Genomic DNA, 26,888 nt, shown 5'->3' on the forward strand with positions numbered 1-26,888 from the left:
GGCAAGCCAATTAACCTCTTGAGTATCACCCTTCCATGTGTAAAAGGTTAAGAGTACAGCTTGTTTGCAAAGTTTGAAGGGCACTACACGGATACCCAGCATCACTGTTTGACTGGAGGGCATTGTATTTTTTAATTATATGTTTGGTTGGATGGGTTATAGATTTTGTTGTGGTTGGATGTTGCCCCATTCTCCTTGGTTACGCATAAAAGACTAATAGATAATCTCACTCTCTTACCATCTTCTGGAGCCCCCTAGAGGGTTAAGAGAAAGGCAGAGGTTACAGATTAATAAGGCATTCTTCAGTTAATAATAATAATAAAAAAAAATCACGTGCATCTCCACTGCATAATAGCTGTGGATAGCAATTTATTAGGCCAAGTGTTTCATCAGCTGCTAAGCAGATTACGCTGGCAGAGACTCGGGGAATGATGAGTTGCTTTTTGTTTGTTTGTTTTCATTCTGCTCCCCCACTAAATCTTTTCTCCTTCACGTCAGTGTAGAGCATTAGGAAGTGCCGTTAAGGTTTATTTCCAATGTGCTTGTGAGTATTTGGGAAAACGATTTTCTTCTCCAGGAATTCCTGAAACCCAGACTTCTCTGTCTATATCTAGTTTTTGATGTTAAGCTCTCTAATTTATTGTATTTGGAACAAATATGAATAATACTGGCCCTAGAGCAAATTGTCACGGACCTCATACTTTTTTTTTCTCCCCCCGTCAGATTTACGGAAAAACTTTGAACAAGATCCACAGGGAAGGGAGGTTCCCATTGAAGGCATGATAGTGCTGCATTGCCGACCGCCCGAGGGAGTCCCTGCGGCTGAGGTAAGTGACTCGTACGACCAGAACTGGTCCCAGGAGGGAGAGTGACGTCCTGTGTGGTCCTAAGTGAAGCAGAAGAGCTTGTGTGTGGCATTCTTGCTGTCCAGACCCATTTGCAAAAGGCGGTGAAGAAACGGTGAAGGAAATTAGTTGGAAGAAGAAATTGTCTCTTGTCTGCTCTGTGGTTGACAGAAAGCTCTTGCAAGGTAGCCTGAGTAGGATTTAGTCTGTGTTCTTGATTCTGGTGACCTCAGATGACCCAGATGGCATCTTTTATGTCCTCAGTCACCTTGGATGGTGTGATACACACATTGGGTCCTGGATCACCCTGAACTCTAACAGGCAAAACCACGTGAAAAAGTGCTCAGGAAAGGAGATCAGCCCCTACTGCCAAGTCTCACCGACGTTTGTACTTAAGTCTTTCTTTATTTACGGAACAAATGTTCCTTGAACATTTATTGGGCTGTAGGCCCTGTGCTGTCATGGCAGATATAAAAGGCAGATGGAGCCAAAGGTCTCCTTCACAGTGGGAGTCTAGAATCCAGAGTCACTCTGGGTTTTGCTCCCTGCGTGTTTTCTAGAAGGTCTACCATGCCTTCTAGAAAATATGCCACCATGTTTTCTAGAGCGTCTACCATATAATTGGCAGTGATGACATATTATGGTCATAGGGAAGCCTTCCTAAGTCTTTCAGTCTCTCTTAAAAGATGTCCTAATAGAGGAGTAATATCGTGAAGGCAGCAGTGGGGGCAGGGACAAGCTAGGAAGGATGAGGAACCCTTCCTATAAATGATAATTTTTCTAAAGGAGGCCTGGGTTGAGCAATAGATAGTCCAGTTGTGGAAAGCTAGGAAACTGTCCTTAAAGCCATGGTTTGTTTATTCATTGAGAAATAGAGATTTAAAAAAAAAAGAAAGAAAAAGAAGAAAAGGAGCCTTTGCTTCACATTTTTCACTAAAATTGCTGTGGGATTTTGTAATTGGAAGGACAAAAGAATAGAGAAAGGGGAACAGAAAAACACACACACACTTGCATGTTTAGACAGAAAGCATGCTGGGTGGACACTATTCAAAGCTCAAGTAGTTCACAGAAATGAAGTAAACGGACTTGAAAATTGAAGTGAACCTTCCATGCATGATAGAAAATGATTAGAAAGGAAAATGCTTATTTTTAGATTTTTATTTAATGTGAAACAAAAAGATTTTTGATCTTCTTGTGCTCCCTTCTTGTTCCTTACAGAGCGTGTTCTGGCTTCCAGAGTGGGGAGGGGGGCAACAGGGCATTAAGTGCACAGGTGAATGTGTTCCTCTCCTTTAGGACCCCCCAGTGTCCCTGGGAGTCTGACCTGGGCATCAGCAGTCTGCTCAACCTACCCCTGAAAATCCCGATTTGCAGATGTCCATGTGGACATGAAATCAGGGGGCGGCGTGGGGGGAGGGCTGTTTAAGTCAGTGCACTTCCCATTCTGCCTTTGACATCATATGACCCTTTTATTTTAACCACGTGTATGTTATTAGGAATAAATTTCAGAGCCAGGTTGGCTGACTTGAAACAGAGGGCCATTCCAAGGAGCATCCAGGCTAAGAGTGAGAGGAAAGCTGTATTTTGTACATTCTGTCTTGTAGGATGGATATGGAGAGTGTTTCTGCTACATGGGGGGTTAATGAACTATTGTGGGGCCCTGACAAGCATTGATAGCATCATCATAATGCAAGAAAGCATCCCAGTTCCATACACTTGGATTACCCAGGAATTTATGAGTTGGATACTACCTACATCCACACACCAATATTTACAGCCCTTTTAGCATGCAATAGCTTACACGGTCGTTATTACCATCAACATCTGTGTTTTTGCTGAAGGGAGGGCAGAATGAGAGAAGAAGGCTGAGCGAGAGAAGGACAAGGATAGGGAAGGAAAGGGAGAACATGCATACCCTTCTAAGTGGGTCTCCCCAGGTGGAGATGCCTGCCCCTGCCCGTCACACGGTCTTCAGATCTCCAGCGGTGCTCCACTCTGCATTCTGACCTCGCACTCAGGTGACTACCTATAGTTCATGATTCTCCAGGATGGCAGTGACTGGGAACTCTGCTTGGAAATTGATCACTTACGTCAATATTGTCACTGTAAAATACTGCCCTTTATCTTCCTTGAGTGGGGACATTCTTCCCTTTCCACCATGTGGTTCCCTTTCTGCCCACCTGCTGTGGGGCTGCAGGGTCATCCCTGAATCCTGGCAGGACCCCTGGTGCATCAGCTGGTCTTGTCCTGCAGTGACATGTGAGATCTCCTCCTTGGCACTTTGAAGACCTGTAAAGGTACCTCCTCTCTGTGAGGTAGAACTTCCTAGGCAACTAACTCCCCTGTACGAGCACAGAAGGTAGTTTGGAGAAGCATAGGAAGAGCTACCATGTATAGAATATCCCCATGTGCTGGGCACTGTGTTCAGTACCTTCTCTGTATTATTTCATTTGATTTGCCAAAGAGATGCCAGAAAAATATAGGGGTTTTCATGTCCTTTTTATAGGAACTTATCCAGGCTCTCAGATCTCAGGAAGCCAATCTAACCTTAAAGCTCAGATTTTTTTTTTCTTCTTTCTAATATTTTTTGTTGGTTTTTCATGAGCCTGTGGGTTCAACCAGTTTCCTCAAGCCTTTTTGAAGCTTGAGAGCCCCTCAGCCAGCAGTAACCTTTCTGTTTGCAATAGTCCTGGACTTTCAATCCTTAGAAATGGATTTTTCAGATTAAAATTTCTTCTAGCTAATATGCCAATCCTAAACCTTGTGTAAATTATGTTCTTTTGTTTGAGATAGGTAATTCTGTGATGAAATGAAGAACAGTGCAATGAAAAAAATGGGGGTTTTGGGAGCTCAGGGGGGCAAGGAGCCTGGGTTTGATATCTCCTGTATCCTAGGAGATAGGAAAGTACTGGATGTCCAGAGATACAGGGAGAAGGCCATGGAGGAGAAGAAAAGGAGACATATGAAAGGGGAAGGGAGAGATCCTAGAAGTTCTCATTACATTTTTCCTATGTCTGGCATTGGCCATGACAGATCTCATTTTCACGAAAGGTCAGGCTCTGACTATCACTTCCCAATGCTGTGATCTCTAGCAATTTACTAGCCACCGTGAACCTCAGATTCCTCATCCAGTAATAGGAACCATATTTTTTCCTCGTAGAATTGCTAGGACACAAAGAAGGAAAAAAACCTGAGAATATGCAAAACAGTTCTTAGTACTAAAGACATAGTAGAGATCGCACACTTTGGTTCTCAGAGAAAATGTTAGGGCTCCACTGTGGTTGAAGACCCAGATTAAAACTGAGACTCTTAAGGTATCTGACATATTTTCAGCCCCAGGAGAAATCAGAGAGCTGCTATTACCATCCTTCTTACCCCACACTGCCCATGACCCCTGCCTCCTGTCTGAGTCCTCTGTTCTTACTTCTCAAGCTCACCCAAGGACAAAGACATGCTCTCCACTTCCCTCTCTTTTAATCTATCACACAGAGGAAATAAATGGTTATTAACAGAAGCTGGTGACTACGCAGGTTTGTTCACCTCGCTTACCCCTTGAAGAGCCTAATGTATGGTATCATTAGTAGTAAAACACTTTACAAAAGTAGCATACGAACTGGAAGATTCTCACCAGATGCATTTACACACTGGTTTAGATGAAATAATAGGTCACACGCTCTTTGCAAAATACCTGAAATGTGAACAGATGATAATTCAAGTTTTTCTAAATGCCATGAGCTCCTCCTATAGTTGGGTGTATTAGAGCACATTTGTCTCTCTCCTGTTTGAGGTTCCATTTAACCTTAACCTTGGGACAGTTATAACTAAAGAGAGCAACTTTAGTGTTTGACACTTGTTGTTTAGCTAAAACGAATTTGCTCTTTTCAAAACAATTCATTATCCCACACTGCACTTTTTTATACTCCCCAATTAAATGGAAAATCTATCTTTCATAAAAGTTAGAAATTATGTCCAATGAAAATCCGACATTTTAATGGTTTTCCACAGATTAAAATTGTAGAGTTCTCAATAAACCCTGATTTACTGATGTTGGCTATAAAATGGTTATTGCTGTTAATAAAGCCTGTAAATCTTAACAGGTTATATTTGCCTTGGACAATAAAACTTGCCATAAAGGCTTAGTGTCTAAGGCTAATTCTGCTCACATCAAGGTAAACAGCCTACTCAAAATAATTCAATGTCTTTGAGAATTAAGGCCCCAAAGCTAAGCAACTGGCAGAATCTAGCCTTGAGCCGTTGCATGCCAGGCACCGTTCTTGTTTCTATCTCACCAAGGAGTCAGGACGGTGCTGGAATTAGAAAATTCAAGAAGGTCAGGGACCTTAGCGCAGTGTGGGTAAGAAGAAGGTTCCCTTCTTTCTGCTGGGCACCAAATCAGTTTTGTCATTGACTGATGATTAGGTTGGAATGCTTGTATAACAAGGGGATGTTCCAGGAGTGGAACGGAAGAATGTATTTTCTGTTTCGTAAAGTGTGTCAGAGTCCTACGAGTATAAGAAGCCAAATTATTGGTGGGGGTTTCGGAGGGGAGGTGGGGGCAGGGATCTGGGGGCAGGAGAGCCTTTCCTTTCCAGATGCCCAGGTGGAAATCAAAGGAATTTTGAGAACCTCTATTCATCTTGGTACATTTGGGCCATTTGACATTTTCTTACATTTGTGGAATATTTTTGGATCCCCTTTTTAAGGTAAAAGACGAAAAAGAAAAGCGGATTGTCTACTCTTCTTTGCGGTTAGTCCCCCATGAGTCTGGTGTTCTTGAATAGATCGGGAGGAGAGGTGAACGGTGTCATGCTTTTTGGACTGTCAGGACATTGCCGAGGGACTCTACAGTGTGGTTGAACATTTTCCTGGCTGCTTGGCACCTTGGCCTGGCTCTTTGGCCTCCCTGGAGGCTCTGGATACTACTTATATTTTTTTAATCAAGTCCTTTCCTGCATACACAAGCTAGAACAGGTTTGTTGTTTGCAGTCAAGAGACCGGACTATTACAGTGCATCTAACATGTCTTTAAGGATGCCTTTGAACCACACCTCCCAAGTGACCTTTGGAATAAAGCAAGTCGCTACAAGCTAAAGTCATGGGACATTAATATCTTTTTTCTTTATCGATAAAATAATCATTATCTGTAAAAGTTATGGGATGTTAGTATCTTTTTTCTTTATCTGCAAAATAATTATCTCTAAATATTCCTGATGTATAAACAGTGAAATCCACATCCTTTCTATGACTCATTTTAATAATTCTGCCCAGACTCGTGCCAGCCAGCTTTTGAAGCCGAAGCCCTTTGCCCTTATCCCCTGTGAGGGTGTTCTTAATGAAAGGTTCATTTGTTTCAAATGTGTTCATTGGCATAAACCCAGGAGAGAATCTTATGACATTGAACTGTTTAATACAAGAATCACTAGACTATTGTGTTTAACCTCAAACAGACTATGAAATGAGGACTTTATTTTAAAAATAAGATTCTTAATAATTCACTAGAGAAATGTTAAGTGAGGTGCCCAAGTTCTGAAGCAATGAACCTCAGGTATAAATAATTAATCTAATTTGGTGCAGCCAAAGCAGAGAGAATGTCTAATAGTCCAGATAAACTTGGCTTTGAGGAGACTGACAATGAGGACCTTTGCAGAAAGCCACATTTGATTAGAATGTATAATATTGTAATAGAAACCTAATGGACTCTTAAGAAAAGAGAATGTTGAATTGGTTAAATACTAGTAATTAAGTGCCAGTAAATTACTTCTCTAAAAACATTTCTGCCAAAAAAAAATTTTTTTTCTGTAGTAGGAGAGATGGGAGAATGAAGTTAATATAAGTTACTTAAGAAGTGACTGTCTACAGCCCAAATACCCTCATGGTTAAAACTGGTCCTTAAGTAAATCTTATTAATGTACTGACTTTTACCACATCCTTATCTGGGAGGCTCTGTTTCTTCACTGAGGAAGAAAAGGAGAGAAAACATCTGAAGTTCCTGATTTGTATTTATTTTTGTCTTTTCTTCTTGTTCTGTATTTCCCTGGAAGATAGAATTGCATTTCTCAAAGCCAAGGGCAGGGACTCACAATGAGTTTGCAAAGGTTGCCTAGTTGCGGGTCTTGCCTTCGTTTTTCTTTTTCTCTTTATCTCCTCGGTTAGCTGCACACACCCCATCTCTTTCTTACCAAGCACTACGCTCTGTTATTCATGGTCCTATCTCTGTGTCTCCCCAATTTCTCCTTGCCTGGAATGCCCATGACTTTCGACATCCATCTATAGCATGCATGGTCTTGGAGGATCCATCTTAACCCAGGCAGTTTCTGACTCCTACCTTGGCCATCCCAGCTGACAATGAGCTCTCTTACACGGAGACCCCTCATCTGATTGGTGTGGACTGCTCAAGGAAAGGCAGCATCTTCTCCCTCCCTCTGAAGACTTCTATAGCATATTGCTTTGAAGGTTTTGTTTTCTCTCCCCAGCCCAGTTCCTCTGTATTTAACTTTTCATGACTGTTTGTCTTATCTCCTCAAGGTAATTCTCCTCAAGATAGGAAATGCAAATTAAACTTTTCACTGTCCTTTCCCACCTCCCTTAGCAGATAACACAAATGCACCTGGCCAGTGTTTGTGACTTAATGGTTGAATATTTACACAATGGCTGTGTGGTACATATAAGAATAAAATCTTTTGGGGGGGGTGGGGGGGCAGAAGAAGACAAAGAGAGAGAACCTTAAGTGGGCTCCACACTCAGCAAGGAGCCGATGTGTGGCTCTGTCTCCTAACCCTGAGATTGTGACCTGAGCCAAAATCAAGAGTCAGACACTTAACCAACTGAGCCACACAGGTGCCCAAGAATAAGCTCTTAAATTTAAGCTATCACTTTAAAATTTACATAGATCTTCACGTATATTGACTCATTGGGTTCTTAAAGCTACAATTTGTAGGTAGGCAAATACAGAAGTATCTCTGATATTTATTTATTATTGAACTGTAGTTGACATAGAATATTATCTTGGTTTCAGGTATATGACATAGTGATTCACCATCTGTATACATTAGGAAGTGATCTCTACTATAAATCTAGCTGCCATCTGTCCGCATACAAAGATGTTATATATTATTAACTATGTTCCCTATGCAGTATGTATCCTTGTGTCTTATTTATTTCATAACTGGGAGTTTGTACCTTTTAATTTCCTTCCTTGATTTTGCCCATCCTTCCACTGCCTCCCCTCTGGGAAACACCAAACCGTTCTCTATATCTACGAGTCTATTTCTGTTTTGTTCTTTTTTTTTTTTTTTTTTTTTGGTTTTAGATTTCATGTATAAATGAAATCATACAGTATTAGTCTTTCTCTATCTGACTTATTTAGCTTAGCATAATACTTTCTGGACCGATCCATGTTATCACAAATGGCAAGATTTCACTTTTTTTTTTTTTAGATTTTTTTTTTTTTTAATTTGACAGATCACAAGTAGGCAGAGAGGCAGGCAGAGAGAGAAAGAGAGAGGAGGAAGCAGGCTCCCCGCTGAGCAGAGAGCCTGATGCGGGGCTTGATCCCAGGACCCTAGGATCATGACCTGAGCTGAAGCCAGAGGCTTTAACCCACTGAGCCACCCAGGCATCCCTCACTTTTTTTTTGAATGACTGAGCAATATTCCATTGGAGATATATATACATATATATATATATGTGATATGTAAAATATATAATTATTATATCATATTTCATACATAATATATTTTTATTATATTTATATATAATATATAAATATATCATATTTATAATACTATATAATTATGTATAATTATATAATATTACATATAATATATTATTATATAATACATATATATGTGTGTGTATATATATACATATACCACATCTTTATCCATTTATCTACTGGACACTTAGGTTGTCACCTTATCTTGGCTATTGTGAGTAATGCTGCAATGAACATAGGAGGTACACATATCTTTTCAGTTTAATTTTTTTTTTCCTTTGGATAAATACCCAGAAGTGGAACTGTTTGGTCAAATAATAGTTCCATTTTTAATTTTTTGAGTGCTAACCTCCACACAGTTCTTCCTAGTTGCTGCTCCATTTCGCATTCCTACCAACAGTATGTGGGGGTTTCTCCACATCTCCAAGACTCGTTATTTCTTGTCTTTTAAATAATACCCGTTCTAAGAGGGATGAAGTGACACCTCATTGTGGTTTTGATTGGCATCTTCCTGATAGTGCGTGGTGTGCAGTGTCTTTTCATGTGGTTGCTGGCCATCTGCGTCTCCTTTGGAGAAATGCTTACTCAAGTCCTCTTACCAATTTATAATTGGATTGCTTTCATTTTGTTTGTTGTTGTTGTTGTTGTTGTTTGATGTTGAATTGTGTGAGTTCTCCTTATATTTTGGATATTAAACCTTTATCAGTTATATTATTTGCAAACATGTTCTCCCATCTAGTAGGTTGCCTTTCCACTATGTTCATAGTTTCCTCTGCTGTGCAAAAGCCTTTTAGTTTGATGTAATCCCATTTGTTTATTTTTGCTTTTGTTGCCTTGGCTTGAGGAGACAGATCCAAAAAAGTACAGCTTAGACCAATGCCCAAGAGCTTACTGCCTATGCTTTATCTAGGAGTTTTGTGGTTTCTGGTCTTTAATCCATTTTGAGTTTGTTTTTGTATATGGTATATGAAAGTGGTCCAATTCCATTCTTTTACATATGGTGGTCCAGTTCTCCCAACACCACTTACTGAAGAGACTGTCTTTTTCCTATTGTACATTCCTGCCTCCTTTGATGAACATTGATCATGTAAGCTTGGATTTATTTTTGGACACTCTATTTTATTCCATTTCTCTTTGTTTCTGTTTTTGTGCTAGTTTTGATCACTATAGCTTTGTAGTATAGTTTGAAATCTGGAAGTTTGTAATACCTCCAGCTTTGTTTTTCTTTCTCGAGATAGCTTTGGCTATTTGAAGTCTTTTGGAGTTCTATACAAACTTTAGGATTATTTATTCTAGTTCTGTGAAAAATGCCATCGGTATTTCAATAGGGATTGCATTGAATCTGTAGATTGCTTTGACTAGCATGGGCATTTTAACCATATTAATTCTTCTCAATCCATGAGCATGGTTATTTTTCCACTTACATGTGTCATGTTCGGTTTCTTTCATTAATGTCATAGTTATCAGACTACAGGTCTGTCACCTCCTTGGTTAAATTCACTTCTAGGCATTATACCTTTTTTGATTCACTTGCAAATGAGACCACTTTTTTAATTTCCCTGAGAGTTCATTATGCAGTGACTCTATTTACAGAGTCATTTATTCTGATAGAAACTGGTGCAGAAACTACTGTATAGCTAACATTTATTGCATATACACTCAATGTCAGACACAGTTCCCTGGACCCTCCTGACAGCTCTCTGAGGCAGATGCTGATAATCTGCCAGTTTTATAAATAAGGAAACTGAGGCTCGGACAGCCTTAAGCACCTTACTGGAGGACACAGTTGCTAAATGACTGACCCAATAATTGAACCCAGGTAACCTGACTTCTGAGCCTGTTCTCTTAAAATCCATCTGATGAAGCTTCTCTATGTGTCAGACATTGCATGTGGGGTAAGATCCATGCCCAGCATTAACTAGACCACATCTCATTTCATGCATATTATAGCTAAAAGTATTAAGGTAAGATAATGACATCTGTAAATACATATGCGTGGCCCACTCGCAAGCCTATTATTGCTTTTCCTCCGTGTTGGTGCTCATGTCTGTGATGACAGGTCTGAGCCTTATTGCTCCTCAGTTGCGGTGAAACCCCATCACTGGACGGCATTGGAATTTGCATTGTGTTCGAGTTCTCGAGATGGTTTTGCCGAGTGGCTCAGTGCCAGTGACAACTTTGAGTGGGCTTTGATGGGTGTAGAAACCCTACTAACAGAGCATCTCTTTATCCTCTTCATTTTTTTTTCCTTGACAGGAAATTACATCCTTTATCCTTTCAGAAATATAAAATTTGCATATTGTGTTTAAGGTTTCTCAAATTGGGAGAAGAAGCAAATGGATCAAGAGGGAAGGCGGTTTGGAGGAAAAATCAGAAGGCTAGCAATCAGTCAATCAGTAGTAAAAAAATTTAAAGGAAAACACATAAGGAAAGGAAATGTATGATTTCTAAATTAACCTAATGAAGGCGGAGAGCCATTTCTCTGTCCTGCGCCTTTTTTCACAGTTTAGCGGTAATAAACAGTCTTTATATCTTGAATTATGCAGAAGTAAAAGCATCTGGGAGGCCTCCACATAAAGCCGCGGTTCTGTAATTCAGCAGTAATGCTCCATGGGCATAAATCAAGAACTCCATCCCAGTCCTGCTGAGACAGCATGGATTTTCATGTGCCTGGGAAGCACAGCACACACCATCCTGATTCACTTAGCCAATGCCTTTGTTTTGTAGGCAGACCTCATGAAAATAGAAACACCTGGCCGCTACCGTAATCAGCTTCTCCGGGTAATCTTTTGCCACGATCCCCAAATCCTGCCCGCTGTCTGTAGGGTCTTTTTGGGGAGACAGTGCCACTTACTGTAATGCCTTTTTGTTTTTAGTTAACTGTGGGGGACTAAAAGGTACATCAGCTCCCCCCCACCCTCAGGCCATCTTTCACATAACCACCCGTAAAATAGAGCGTGCCAATTTTGGCTTCACGGGGCAGGGACGTGCCGACTGAGCACCAGCCTGCAGGAGCTGCGGAGCTACCCCTCCCCCACCGACCTGACTGCCCCTGTACTTCAGTTCCAGAATCTGTGCCTGCGGAGAGAAGCCTCAGTGGCCTCTTGCTCCGCACTGCACGGCACTCAAACTTCACCTCGTAAAGTTTAAAGGGGCTGCGATCTCCCGTACAGCCACCTTAGGTTCAGTGCAGTGAGTACACTGTGCGATAGAGAGTGACTTACTGAGACTTGGTTCTATCAGTTAAACTCCCCCCCCCCCCCAAAAAAAGAAAAGAAAAATCCCTTGCCATGGGGAATTTTGGTTTAGATATAATGAGTCTTTCTTGACTCTGGTTTAGCTAGATTGGACCTGTTCTTTAATGGCTGATCCAGTATCAGACTTAGAGATCCGGCCACTCATCTGTCCTTCCAGTGGGATCTCTGTAGACATGTGTGTCACCTGTGTGCAGTATTCCTCACTCTCCGTGCACTCCCAGCCCTGGTGCCTGCTAGTTACAAGTGATGCTTTAAACCTTGATTTCCGTGTGCGGGAAGTGTCAGACGGACGATTCATGTGCTGGCTCAACAGTATCATTTGGAGATCACCTTCAGGAGGCGGCTCAGGCATCCCACTGCAGGGCAGGGAAAGAACGGACCAGCGTCATACTCCCCCTCCCCCCACCCAGATTAGACAGGAGCAGTCACTCTGGGGCATCAATTCTGTATGAGGCTAGGTGGTCAGTTTAATCTTCCTTTTCACATTGTCATCTGTGCACGCCCTGAAATGCCATTGTTACAGATCTGGGTATGTTTGTTTATTTTTTTTTATTTTTTATTTATTTTTTTATTTTTTTGACAGAGAGAGATCACAAGTAGGCAGAGAGGCAGGCAGAGAGAGAGAGAGAGAGAGAGGAGGAAGCCGGCTCCCTGCTGAGCAGAGAGCCTGATGTGGGACTTGATCCCAGGACCCTGAAATCATGACCTGAGCTGAAGGCAGAGGCTTAACCCAATGAGCCACCCAGGCACCCAATCTGGGTATGTTTAGAAGGGGTAAAGGATTATGTGGTAATGGACGTTGTACATTTGCCTGGTGGGGTGGGGGAGAAGTGTCTCTTTCTTCAGAGCCCAGGAACTCACATTCTCATTTTTAATTAAATCATTCAAATAGGAGGCAGCAGGAATTGACACTATAGAGGAGTAATAGTAAAAAAGATAACAAAGCTAATGGGGAAAAGAAGCCCCAAAGTGGAGATGGCAGCTGTATATGATGGACTGTGTTTATATGCCATGACATTCAATATTGTGTTTCGCCAAGATACTAGGCTCCCCATTAATGATCATCTTCGTTAGTTACCGTGTATCGAGGACCACATGGCAGGCTCTCTGCTGTAGGCACTACCACCTGTCATCCTATTTCATTCTCTCAGCTGAATTACCATTTCCATTTTATAGATGTGAAAACTGAGGCTTAGGTGAAGTAACTTCCCCAAAGCCCCTCAGACAGTAAGGGGCCATGTTCTCTTTGATTACAAAGCCCAAATCTTGAGATAATGCAAGTGTCTCTTGTTATTGACCATATGCCATGCATTTGGTAAGCAAGGAAGACGAGATCCCAGTAGGGATGTGTCTGATTCCAGTATTGAGTCCTATAGCTCATATCACCCTACCCACCCGTGGGTGCTGGGTCAGCTTTGTGGTATCAGGTGTCAGAGCATGACTTCAGGACAACTCGTGGACAGTCTCTTGTGTGGTCTAATACAGCTTTAATCTCTTCCTACTTTCACGGATGGCTTCTTTGTCTCAAGACATACAACAGTAGATGAGAGATGGTCTTTATTCCTGACTAGCTCCAGCATCCAGTAACTGGGATATAAATATGTAAATAATTATCTAAGACCACATACTCCCTATTACAATAACAACAATAAAACAGAAGGTGTATAATTATTTCTGTTGGCCAGAGTGGTCAACCAGGACTTGGCAAAATATAATTCCCATACAGGTTTTTGAAGGATGAGGAGGAGCTCATTGCATGGGACATTCTGAGAGCAAGATCAGGATGGTCAAAAGCATGCAGCTGTGAAATAGCCTGGTTGGCCAGGAAGTCCAGCTAGTTTTGATTTGAGGCAGCGTAAAGAACACGTGGGAGAATGACTGGGATGGAAACTCTAGGTCATAGGGAGGTGTCAGAGGAAACCTTGTCTGCCATCCTAAAAAACGGACTTTTTGCTCCCAAGTGGTGGGGAGCCCCTGAAGGATTTGAATCCAAGAAGTAAGACGCCAGATTTATTTGCTCGTGTGTTTTCTCAGTGTCCATATATGATTTTTTTAGTGCAAGGACCCCATAATGAGACTGTAACAGGGAAGCCTGTAGGAAGTTTTAAATACATGTGTGTCTATGTCATTGTGGGAACTCGCTTTTTCAAAACTGTTTGCACTAAATGGGGAACCGGCAAGTAGCTGGCCTGTCTTTCCAAAGCCTCTTGTCATTCCTGCGCGTGGAAGGAAGTGCAGGCAACGGGGACATCTGCGTTCACCAGCCTCGATGCTTACGCCTCTGAGCGCGAGGGCCTGGATTCCCTTCGTTCCCACAGCACAGCTTACCGAACGGGCTCCCCCCTTCCCTGCTTCAGAACAAAAGTGGCAGCTGAGGAGAAGGGTCGCCGTCTGCCTGTCGGTAGATGCCCCTGCGGCAGCCCTCCCCCTCTGTATTCAGCGTGGGCTTCCCGAACTATCTGACGAAGCCTTTGAGGTACCCTTTACCTCCTTTGTGCTTGCTCCACATTTTCCTTGAAACGTGCCGAGCTCCTTCTGTTGGCCGGCGACTTGGAGCCCATTAGAGAGGCCTGTGTGGCAGCTCTGGCTTTTCAGGCTGTCCCACGTCGTTGGGTACTTCGCTAAAGCCCGGGTTTCGGGGCAGACAAAGGACAGTGGCGTGTTGTCATTATTTCTGGGAGGCAGGATCTTTTCATCCAGAGGATGTGGATATCCTCTCAAAGGTTCTTTGGAACCGGAGTCGTGGAAAGAGCTTTTGTTTTCTCTCAGATTATCTCTGCAAGGCCTCATGTGAAGTGAGTTTCCCCTCACACCCTCCCCGTTCCCCATTGTCTCAATTACCCTTTGCATTTGCTGTCACCCCACATGCGTTTTTTCAGTTGGGCTTTATTCAGCCGCGTGTCCTCGTGCTATTATGGCTTCCCTCCCCGCCTGCATTTAGAGTGCGGGGACCATTATTCCTTTGATTTGCCTGCTTTTAAGTCTCAAATCTGCCTCTAATTCAGTTCTGTACCTGGGCCTCATCAGGCTCTCGTTACTGGGTTTTCATCCCGTTTCCTGCTTTCTATTGACTTTCTGGCTCCCGGAAGCCACTGTGGGTCCTGAGGCAATGGAGGATAGCTTCTATCAAAGAGAATTCCTTTCTCTTTTCTGGGATGGGTCACTCAGTACTTAACACTGACCCAGACTTGGAGGAGCATAGAAGAGAGCGGGGTTCTCAGCCTGATCGTTGTTCACATTTGGGGCCTGATACTCCATTGTGGGGGGGCTCTACTCTGGGGGGGGATGTTTAGTAACGTTCCTGGCCTCTACCCATTAGACACTAGCAGCACCTTGACCTTCACACCCCGTTTTGCGACCACCAGAAATGTCTCCAGACCTTGCCAAATGTCACTCCTCATTGAGAATCCCTGAAACGCGGAGTTCTTACTGTAGGTTAGAATCCCACTAAGATGCCGTATGCACAGCGTCTAACCCATGAGCTACCATATTGCAGGTGCTCGTAATTTTTGGTTGGACTGAGCCCAGCATCAACCCGTAGCTGTTCACATAGGCCTGCTGGCCTGTGATTACATCGAGATGGTGGAAACCATGCGGTTTTCATCTTCATAGCCAGCCCCCAGCACAGTACCTGGCAGGTAACAGGCACTCAAAGTACATGTCAAGGGAGTGCTTACATGGAAAGAGGAGGCAGGGAGCTCCAGCAGAAGTGATTGTTAGATTTTGCTGACTCATTGAGGAGCTACACGTATTGGGTGTATGAGCTGACCCGCCGGTGAAGGGTGAGGGGACCGTATACAAGAAGAAACGGATAGAGAGGAAAGCAGTGGGAGAAGCACATGGAGTCAGACGGCTCTAAGTTGTGTTCCCAAAGACTGGTCATCATCTACCCTCTGCCTCCACTCCTCAGATGGCCCAGTTTGCTCCACGTGGTGGGGGGAAAAGCCACATCACACAACAGTGGGTTGCATCTGTGGACTTGCACTGCTGGCTCAAAAATGTCCGCCCTGCGTGATTCCCGTCAGGCCACCACCCTGCAGTGGAACCCCCTCCAGAGCAGAGGGCCTGCTGACAACCCCAAAAAGGTGCACAGCGGGGAGGAGCATGTGTGCCTGCAGTGTGTGCCTCAGTCCCCACGAGGGTGGTCCCTTCAAAACCCGAGATGTCCTGCAGCACCCTGTGGCTCCTCTTGACGTGACAGGAGAGGAAACGGGATGTGGGTCCCACATCCCCTTCTCAGCCTCATAACTGGCAAAAGTTAGAATCCCTTGGGGTTTCTTTAAATGGAACAATTACCTTTCCTACTTGAAAGGCAAGGGATTGAGGGGGGGGAGACAGTCTTTTGGAGGGCCCTTAAAATCCAAGGGAGGCATTATTTACTATCAGCATATTATTTAAAAGGATGTGTCTCGGAATCTTAAGTCAGGCAGGTACGGCTTATCCAAGTCCCGTCTTTTGTGAGCTGCATGATCTTGGGCCCATTCTGTAACCTTCCTGAACTTCAGGGCCCTCATATGCAAAATGAGATAATAACTCCTCAGAAGGGTGCCGTGAAGATTGACTTAAATAATGTAGCATTTACTTCGATTCTTAGCACTTAGTATGGTCAATGGATATTGTTATTGGTTATTGTAGTATTAGACAATGGAATCTATTAATGCCTTATTTTTAAAAAATTTTCCTCTTTGCTCATAGCACACCACTCACAATTTTGAGGAACTAGGCCTGCCTCTGTGTTTCTCTCCCACTATAACGGGTTCCGATGTAAGGTCGTATTGAGGTTTGCCTCTATTATGCCGTCTTCCTAAAACCCTATGGTCCAACCTCACCCCACGCCCACTGCACTGTCATAGTTCATCATATTCCAGTCATGGCTAATGCGTTGTTTCCAAGCCATCACGATCTCTCTCGATGTTAGGGATGTAGCCACTGTTGGAATCCTGTTTTCTCAGTGACAAATCCATTTACTTTCAAAATAAAACAGTGAAGAATGTGAACAACTTGATTTTGTCATTGGAAGTGCTCTGTACCAGTCAAGGTGGAAGATCCAGAATCAATATGACTAATGGATCCGAGCTCTAAGAGATAGAGTCAGCAAAAAGGATAAATTATCACTTCCCCATGCCTCCTGGATGGCAATTTCTTCTCACCGCCTGCTCTGTGATAGCCGGCGCTGTGCCCTCCGTCGCGGCTGTCAGCCCAATCGCAAGCCAAGACGGGGAAGCACTTAGTCCATACATCCAGGGTGTCGAGCTTTGAGTCATTTTTATGTTTGTTTGTTCCCCTTATTACTTTCTTTGGCTGAGTAAAATCTCTCTATTACTTTGGGCTCAGGAACGGAGAATGTGCGGTGAACACCCAAGGCGTACATTTTATTTTATTTTTATTATTTCTTGTGATGACTTCATTATTCCCCTATGCCTGAGTTTTTCCAAAATTGTTTTTTCTCCCTTCCTCTCTCTCTCTCTCTCTCTCTCAACATTCTCTAATTTTGGCTTCGCCATTTCTTCATTCACGCTGCGTGGTACTGAGCTTGTGCCATTGCTTGGCCTCTCTCTGCAGAGCAGTGAATGGTTCCAACTTCTGAATTTCACAGACTGGTAAAATCACTCCCCTCGCCCCTCTCTAAGAGGAGGGACTGGCCGATTGTTGCCAGCTTTTAACTTTTTTTTTTTTCCCCCTAGGAAAGGACATTATGATACCATAATGGCCACTTTCCATAATCATCATTTCATTTAGACAAGGACATTGAAAAACAACATGCAATCTAAGAATTACACATTTTAGATAAATTTTGCTCTGTAAATAATGCATCATACTGGTCTCATTTTGCAGAACTAAAAAAAAAAAGTCATTCTAGATGATGGCGTTTTGTGAACAAATGATGTCTGTTGCCGTCTTCGCGGAAACTGGTAGGGAACATTGCTAGAGGCCATCGAGAGTGGAAGCAACAGTTGAAGATTCTTTTTTCTTTAACCAATTCCTATGCATTATTCTCATTTTCAGGAGTACTGCTCTCACCATTTTGTTGCCATGTTTGCATTGAAATCATCACTGCCCAGAAGAGAAATTATCTTCCATTTGCATTAAAAGCCGCACATCAGAGTTTAGTTTATGTAAATATCCACTGGGATGTCACATCAGGCAGAGCCCATTAAAGTGCCAAGCCCGTGGAAAACACTCTTGTTACATGCGTGACCGCTGATTCGCCTTTAAGATGGATAGCGTGCATCATTCATTCACAACATGCATGACTTATGTCTGTTTTGCTTTTGCCTTTGACTTGTATATTCATTAACAAATCGCCTGAGCTTTTGGAATCAACAGACAAGGATTCAGACCCTCTTTTTGACAGTCCCTGGCTGAGTGATCTTGGACAGATTTCCTTTCTCTAAGCTGATTTCTCCGCTGGTGGAAATGAAAGTGGTGATAATGCCCACCTCTGGATTGTTCTAAGACTTAAATGAGAGGAAGTATGTAAGAATGACAGTACCCTGCCTGGCACGTCGCTTGATGGGGTACACATGCATTCCCTTACTCTTTTTCATTTAACTTGCCAGCACTTTTTTTCAGAGAAAACCTAAACGGGGCGTTTTAAAATGGTTCACAGTCTTTCTCCAAATTAACTAATTGCTGTGTTTCTTCCCTCGCCACAGTCAGCCAGCTGTTTTGAGTCACATTCCATATATGTATTTGACATTAAACCTCCTTGTTAATTTATTCTTTAAAACAGGGCCTTTTCAATTACGGGAATGTTAATTATTATTTATCACGCCTTAATTATTGTAATTGACCACACGCTTATTTTGAGTGTGTGTGTGTGTGTGTGTGTGTTTCAAACCCGCAGTCTGTGAACGTCCGCCTTTGATAGCCTTTTATCTGTTTTTTTCCCATCACCGTTTCATACCCAGCCCTGACGGGGCTCTCCGCGGTGATGCGCCATACAGCTGCTTTACCGACAAACATAAACTTGCCTTGATTTTTGAGTGTTCTGCAGAGGTTGGTACAGTGTTATAAAATATCTTTAAAACTCTATCACTTGAAAAAAATGTTAGGAATGTGCCTTTCAGATACTCTTTTATCAAATGTTTAACACAGGGTTTGGCACTTTAATGGGCTCTCCTCGGTGTTCTCATGGATATCTACATAAACTCTGATGGTTTATTTACTACTGTAGCTTTTAATGGAAATGTAAAATAATTTCTCTTCTGGGCAGTACTGATTTCATTGCAGACACATCAACAAAATGTGAAATCCACATAAAAAAGCAAAGTTGGAAGGATCACTAAAGCTGGGAGAGTCATTGCTGAATATTTTAGATGGGCTAGTGTATTTATGGTTCTTGTACACATACTGTAAAATGTAATGTGGCAGGATTGCTATATTGTAATAAAACAATGTGGTGCTTGCTGAAGAAAAAAAATGGGGACTGGTGAATTATAGCAGTCATTGTACCTTGTTTCCCGTTATTGAAAATGGAGTATGATTATTAAATGCGTGCCGTGTGCATTTTACACACTTAGTTATAGATCTTGGTTTTTACGTGTGCCTGGAATATCAATATTTGCTTTACTTTTAAGGAACATTAGTTACAAATACAATAAGTGTGTTTCATTTTTCATCGAAGACATACCAGCTTCAGTGCTCAAGTCAGAGTGTGCAATATATGTCTCGATGATTATTGATCAAAGAGCCCCGTTGAAAGTAAGCAAGATTGGTTTTGTAATAAGCAAACACGGGTGCCGCTGCCGCTCTCTGAAGCCCATGAACCTGGAGTGAGTGGCAATGAATAAGTGTTTAATTGAATTGCTCCTTGGCATTCTCAGGACTGTCTTTCAGCTGTGGTTTAGAACCTGTGGGGTCTCTTTTTCCTCTTGATGTATGTGTGGCATTCTCATAATACCGACGGGAACCGTGGGCACTGAGTGGGCAGCTGACCCCACGTTCCATTGTGTCCACAGAATATCTCATGGAATTTTCTCCCTTGGGCCACTCATGAGGGGAAAAAAAAGGCAAAGGAGGAAGGAAATCTCAACGTTTAAGAAAGTCTCAAGGTATAAACTCTAGGCATTACTCTCAATCGCTTACAGATGCTAAAATAATCATCATAGTATCTTAGAAATCCTTAAAAAATGTCCACTTGAGTTTTGTCGTGGGACTTAGTTTCAAATTGTAATTATAACCAAAAGATTAAAATATAGCCTCCCATTGGAATTTAACTCTGATTAGCTATATGCATATATGTGATTATGGTGCTTGGTAAACCATGGAAACCATGCTCCTAGGCTAGAAGTGAATGAAAATGATTAATTAGATTCTGTAAGGTGTTGCGTTTATAGCAGGGCACACGTAGCCTTCAGCTCATTTGGGTTCAAAGCCATCTGAAAGATAGGAGTGCTTGAAAATGATTAAAGCAGAGCTAGCAAGGTACAATTTCCACTTGCTGTGTTGCTCTTCCTTTCCCTAGAGCACCGACTAGGAATACATATCATCTAGGCATCCTCAGCGCTTGCAAGAGATATTCATTATTTCTCTGTTCGAGTTCAAACGTTTTCGGGAGAATGCTATCGGGCAAACCTCCATATACATGTAGAGACCACATCTGTATATGAAACTGCCTTGCTGGTTTGTAATTGCTTGTGTGTTTGCCCGGACATCTGATGTGCTGGTGCTAGAGATAGATTCACTTAGTAAAGTTCTGCAGACCAACTCTGAGCACTTAACACTCAGTGCTCCTAATCTAGTGAATGCTAACTCTCCGTCTGTAGAAACTAATGCTCCACTCCCACCTACCCTTCATCCCCCATCCACTGGGAAATGGTTAAGAAGGCAATGACTGCATTCATCTTTCCAAATGAAGTGCAGGTGAGAACAAATGTATTCGGGTGTCTTTAAAATCAAAATGACAAGAAGTGGAAAAAAGCTTTCCATAGGCTCTGCCATATTAGCCTCTTCTTCCCTAATTCTTTTTTTTTCTTTTTAAAGATTTTATTTATTTATTTGACAGAGAGATAGAGATCATAAGTAGGCAGAGAGGCAGGCAGAGAGAGAGAGGAGGAAGCAGGTTCCCTGCTAAGCAGAGAGCCCAATGCGGGGCTCGATCCTGGGACTCTGGGATCATGACCTGAGCCAAAGGCAGAGGCTTTAACCCACTGAGCCACCCAGGCGCCCCCTTCCCTAATTCTTGGTATGTGCTTTATACACACCCTCTAGAGTAAAACCCAATGACCTTTAAGGTAGAGTTATGAGTTCCGAACAATAACATTCAGACATAATCACCTGGCTTAATTAATCTAGTAATTTCTGCCCTAATTTGTTTGATCCATCATCTTGCAATGACAGAGGAGCCGGGGGTGGGGGTGATTGGGTGGGGGCTGCAGATTCTTAGTACACTCAGGGCATCCTTGTTGTATTAATTTGTCACCATTCCCCTCATAGCAGTCATGCCATCTTTTGCCCTGGTGAATAATTTATAGTGTGTGGGTCTTCTGCCTGAGCCATCTTTACTTAGCAAAATCCAGCCTTTTTGTTTCTGTGGAAAATAACCCAGGATTTTCAAATAGTCATCATTGCAGGATATTTCGAATGCCATTCTCCAGTTGCTATTACTTTATGAAAATAATATACTCCCCTTTTGTATTCACTGTCACTCTTTTTTTTTTTTGAAGGAAAGGTGTGCATTTGGTCTTTATGTGACAGATACCATCTTTCATAGATTTTAAAATGATAGCAATTATAAGAAGAACCATTACTTTATATACCACTGAAATGAGGCCACTTTTTAATTTTAAGATGTTAACTATAAAACCTGTCCTGATTTCAAGGTGTCAAAATGAAAAGTATGCATGTACGTTATAGAATCAGAGAAATATGTACTGTGTCTACTCTGACTTTTCTTTCTTTCCTTTTCCTTAGTGTTGATGCTCAGAAACTTTGCAACTCAACAAACAGTTGTTTTTAAAAACAAAACACAAAACTCTGTATTTAGTGTTCTAGGAAATGGATCAGTTATTAAAATACTAGGTACTACATAACCCTAGTGCGATAGGTTTTCTAGGTTCATAAAGAAGTTAGGTTTATGAAGAGAATAAAGAACAAGCTTGTTATCACAGATACCCATGAGAAGCTGGCCTAACCCCGTAACACAGTATGAGCCTTAACGCTTGCTGATACGATGATTAGAAGTTTCCAACAGGGTGGCCCCTTCTAGAGACTATCTGTATATCTCCTAGAACTGGCGATTGTCAAATCTGGATAGAATTATACTAACTGTCTAGAGTTGTCCAGCCCCCATTTAGGGGTGAGGAGACCTGTCTTGGAATGCAAACACAGAGAAGTTCCTGTCTGATACTCGGACCTCCCGGTGGGTATTCTTATTCGGTTTCCTTGGTGTAGAGATGGGGAGCAGACCTGTGGTATGGTTTCCATCCAGAACTTCTAACCCGTGCCTTTTGCGTTTGCTGTTTTTCTCCCAAACTCCCAGCACCCTTTCAATAGAAACCATTTTTTTCTACTAAATAATGGCAGCACTGTGTGCGTTGTTTTAAATCAAGGAGTAGAAAGCTACTTAACATGAGCACTTTCCTACATTTTGAATCACTCATTCTTCCCATAATTTGAAAAGGGGATGCTTTCGTTTCACAAAAGTGAATACAAATTCTAGCACACAGCTTGCGACCTCTGTGCTCTAATAGATCATTGGTTTAGGACAATCTTTAGTTCCCCTCTGAGTCATGAGAGTATTGACATCATAATAAATGAGGGACTTGTATGATGCTTAGGCCCAGAGTTTTTTTGTCTTTTGGAGTAACCATAAGACTTTGTCTGTTTGTTTTCCCCTCCTTTTTAAAATTGAATAATTTGGGGTACCTGGGTGGCTCAGTGGGTTAAGCCTCTGCCTTCAGCTCAGGTCATGATATAGGGGTCCTGGAATTGAGCCCCACATTGGGCTCTCTGCTCAGCGGGTAGCCTGCTTCCCCCTCTCTCTCAGCCTTTGTGTGATCTCTCTCTGTGTCAAATAAATAAATAAAATCTTTAAAAAAATAAATAAAATAAAATTGAATAATTTATTTACAATATTTTCTTAACCTGGTAAACATTTCCTAGAGAAAAAAACATGTAATAGATATTTACCTATGGAAAAGCTTTCATTCGGTCTTTTATTTTTTGGACTGTAATTGATTAATCCAGTGAAATAAATTTAATAAATTGCTTCCCTGACAACAGACGAACTCTGGATTTTTTATACTGGAACTTTACCTACTTCACACAGGAAATATATTTATTTATTTATTTTTTTAATGAAAATGGAATTAGTGGTAAAGATTTTTTTTCAGTAACTTGGACCCTATACAAATACTCTTGTGTTCGTTGATCTGCAGATTTTCTTTTTCTCATGCTTGCAATTGCTTTGTGTGATGAGTGTATGATCCGGGATTAGTAGTCACTCATATGCATTCTGAGCAGTCCTGAGCTTAGAGAATAGGGCTCCCTTCATGGACAGCTCAGTGTTCCTTTGACAGTGACTTGAGTCATCCAGACTAGTTATACCTGGAGTAGAGGAAAAGGCGAAGCTAAGTCTTGTTAACATCCAAGAAACAGTCATGTCCTTTTTTTGTTTCTGCGTCACCTGGCCAGGAATATCATGGCAGTTAGATATGTTTGACAGTGGTCTGGCTCTCTCGCGAGGGGCCACAGTGCAAATTCTTGTCTTAGTAATGTCCTGGGATTTTCGGTAGAATTTTAGGACTGCGCCATCTGATCCAATTTCTCAGTCTCTCTTACCTAGTAGTTCCTAGAGAAAAAAAAAGTGATTAAATCTTCCCCATCTAATTCAGTTACCTGGTTGAAAGTGCTACCAAAGTTTTCATGATTAATTCAGAGCCAGAAGAGTTGACAAGAGGGAGAAAATCTGTCAGAAGTTTGCAAACTTCATCGTGAATGCAGGCTAGGTTTTACCCAGCAGCATGACTGTGGGTCTCGGGCATTCAGGATGGTACTGATGGCTCGGTGCACAGAGATCATCATTTGTGAATGAAAGCATTTTCTGTGGATGGTGGGTCTGTGACCTCTGCTTTGTGGAAACAGAATAATTTGAGCTGGAAGGTGTCTTCGGGATTCTTCGGCCATACTGCCTCTTTTATGGAAGGCGAGATGAGATCCGAGAGGCCTGATGATTTATGCAAAGTTGCACCGTTGGTCATGGTCATGGCAGCCTGTCAGTGGAGCCCCTCTGGCTCCTGGTAGAATATTCTTTAATATTCTTTTAGCTGCAGTGTGCACTGCTGGATGGCTCCCCCTGCCCACCCTTAGGAAATTGTTGACCCAGTCCCCTCAGATACTTGGGCGTCAGGCCTCATTTGGCCTTGTCACAATAGCACAGGTATGGACTGGGAGCATTAGGGTTAACTGAAGCCCAGGGTGCCTTACATGTTCATTTCCACAGCAAGTAGTCTGAACAGAGTAAGTGAAGAAAGAACTTACTCACCTTCTGCTTAGAGCTCTTATGCTATGTATTTTGCCTCCCTGGGAGCTGGTTCCATACTCATAATAGGAGGACATTGACCATGACGACCCTTAGGCCTGGCCTTATGTGACTGTGCATACGGATTGTTTATAGTTGTAAAGCTTTGGGATCCAAAGCTTGGGATTCCACCACTCTCACGCATTCTCTAGAATGGGTTTCACATGACTGATGAACTTAGGTTCATGTTGATTATGATCTTATGTTAGCCAGTAAATAATTCCCTATGCATCATTTATCCAGTACTCTAATGACATGATGAATGCCTAACGGGTACATTGGGTGTTTGCCCTCTGCAGTGCCTGGCCTTGCTCACTCTCTGGCAGACCTCGCTGCTCTTTCCAGACGTAGGCACAGAACCCGCTGCCTTCCCACAGAGGAGCCAGGGCCTCCTTGCACATGGGACCAAGAACCAGCTATAACCAGACCGCTGACTCAGATACGTGCATGTGTGAGCTGGGACCAGTAGCAAACCTGTAACCCTTCTGCCACAGAATTAGCATTCATATTGGAAAGTTTTTCCATTTCTCCTCTTTGCAGTAAAATTCAGTCTTTTATCCACTCATGCTTCCTTGTCAAGATATGTAGAGGGAGTGGGACTGCCTGGGTGGCTCAGTTGGTTAAGCAACTGCCTTCCGCTCAGGTCATGATCTGGAGTCCTGGGATCAAATCCCACATCAGGCTCCCAGCTCCATGGGGAGTCTGCTTCTCCCTCTGACCTTCTCTCCTCTCATGTTCTCTCTCTCTCACTCTCTAATTAATAAAATCTTAAAAAAAAAAAAAAAGATATGTAGAGGGAGGAAATCCTACATCGTTTAAAGAATGAATCTCTTTACCATGGCAGTGATCCCCTCCAAAACCCGTAACTGAAAGCCTACCTACTTTTATTTGGCTTGTTATATGGGATGGCAGACATCTCTTCCTTGTGACCACAGTGACCACAATAGTTAGGAAAGCTGAGGAAGAGGGCCTGGATCCCCAGAGCCCAAGGGACATTTGGCCTCAAATCCCGTGATTGTCCTCTGGTACAAGTCACCTCTAATCCAAGGGGTTAAGAGAACCTTCTAGCAGCCTGGGTCTCATCCCTGTGCTGCTAGGGCTACAGCATTCACAGATAAGAGGGGAAATGGAATTCTCTGAAGATCACGTTCCTGAGGGCAGGGCTTGCACCTCTTTTTGCTGTTTGTCCACTGCAGGGCAGGGCACACGGTCTATGCGAGGTCACACCCCCCAGGGCCGTTAAGCTCCTCCTGGCTATTACCACCTTCCAGTTCAGAGCCACTCAGGCCAAGAAGTCTGGGTTCATTCCCTCCTCCACCACCAGGGGGAGTGTGGTCCAGCTCGTTCCAACAGTCTCCCGTTTCTCAGCTACTGACTGTTATCTTCAGCACTGCTTCCCTAGCTCGAGACCACCCCTTGACAATCCACATCACCACAAACTGCCTGCCAATAGATTTTTCACCTCCTTTGTTCAGACTAGAGTTTTATTAACCAGCTCCCACCTTATAGAAGAGGAGTTGGTTTGGGGTTCCCCAGGGGGCTCAGTGAGTTAAAGCCTCTGCCTTCACCTCAAGTCATGATCCCACGGTCCTGGGATCGAGCCCCACATCGTGCTCTCTGCTCAGCAGGAGCCTGCTTCCCCCTCTCTCTCTGCCTGCCTCTCTGCCTACTTGGGATCTCTATCAAATAAATAAATAAAATATTTAAAAAAAAAAAAAAAGGAAGAGGAGTTGGTTCTCTAGTACCAATTTGCAGATCCGAAAATCTGGTTCCCAATAATTCTCACCAAGTCAGTGGGCTTGGGGTCTGTTCTGTAAGGTTCTCCCCCTTTCTCTGACAGTGCTGTTGACAGCAGAGCCTGAAACATGCTGCCTGAGATATTCTGTGCCCCCTTGATGTTCTGGGCTCCCCTGGGGAGAAGATTCAGGATGCAAAAAGTTGGGATTATAACTCCGCAAGGTTTAGGTAAAGCAACAGTCTGTCTTTACATTCTTGTGAACTTGCTGCCAGGTTCAAAGCCTACATGCTTCTGTGCAGGCGGGCCTCTGTGTCCCACCTTTTCCTGATTTATAAAGACTTTTTTCTAAACCACAACCAATCATTTAAGGGGTCCGTATACCTTCTAGTCTAATATTGAGCCATTTCTCTTAGCCTCTTTTTGATGTGCAGGATAAAAAGTCATATTCTGTTTGGATGCCCAGTGCAGCCTCTAAAAGTCTCAGATCAGAATGGCTACACTCGCAGGTTCTGTTGTCCCATACAAACTTTCAGTCAGGCAAAGAGCCAGATCAGTGAGGTCCATGCAGCAGTGTGATGCTGCAGAGCCTGGGGCAGGCATGAGTAAGTCACGTACCCACAGGTCAGAGTTCATAGAGCGAAGAATGGTCATGTGGAAGGTAGAATCTTGGCAGGAAGCCAGATCAGAGCCCAGAAACTGGTCCAAACCAGTCACCCATTAGAACTGACAAAAAAGAACACAGGTGTTATAGTAAAACAAAAGAAACCAAACGCTGGCATCTGATGTTAACTCCACCACTTGTTAACCCTTGT

The 26,888-nt window shown here is 42.7% G+C and overlaps 1 protein-coding gene across 1 annotated transcript in view; it reads left to right on the forward strand.

The window, feature by feature from the left end:
- Positions 1-26,888, forward strand: part of LOC111144577 (unc-5 netrin receptor D) — a 543,708-nt gene that overhangs the window by 346,543 nt on the left and 170,277 nt on the right. Inside the window, exon 4 of the mRNA XM_022498941.1 lies at positions 724-827. Within this exon, the coding sequence (XP_022354649.1) occupies positions 724-827 (104 nt within the window). The remainder of the gene's footprint in view (positions 1-723; positions 828-26,888) is intronic.

Source organism: Enhydra lutris, unplaced genomic scaffold, assembly GCF_002288905.1.
Source record: "Enhydra lutris kenyoni isolate GAN:26980312 unplaced genomic scaffold, ASM228890v2 scaffoldscaffold11, whole genome shotgun sequence".
NCBI classification, from domain to species: domain Eukaryota; kingdom Metazoa; phylum Chordata; class Mammalia; order Carnivora; family Mustelidae; genus Enhydra; species Enhydra lutris.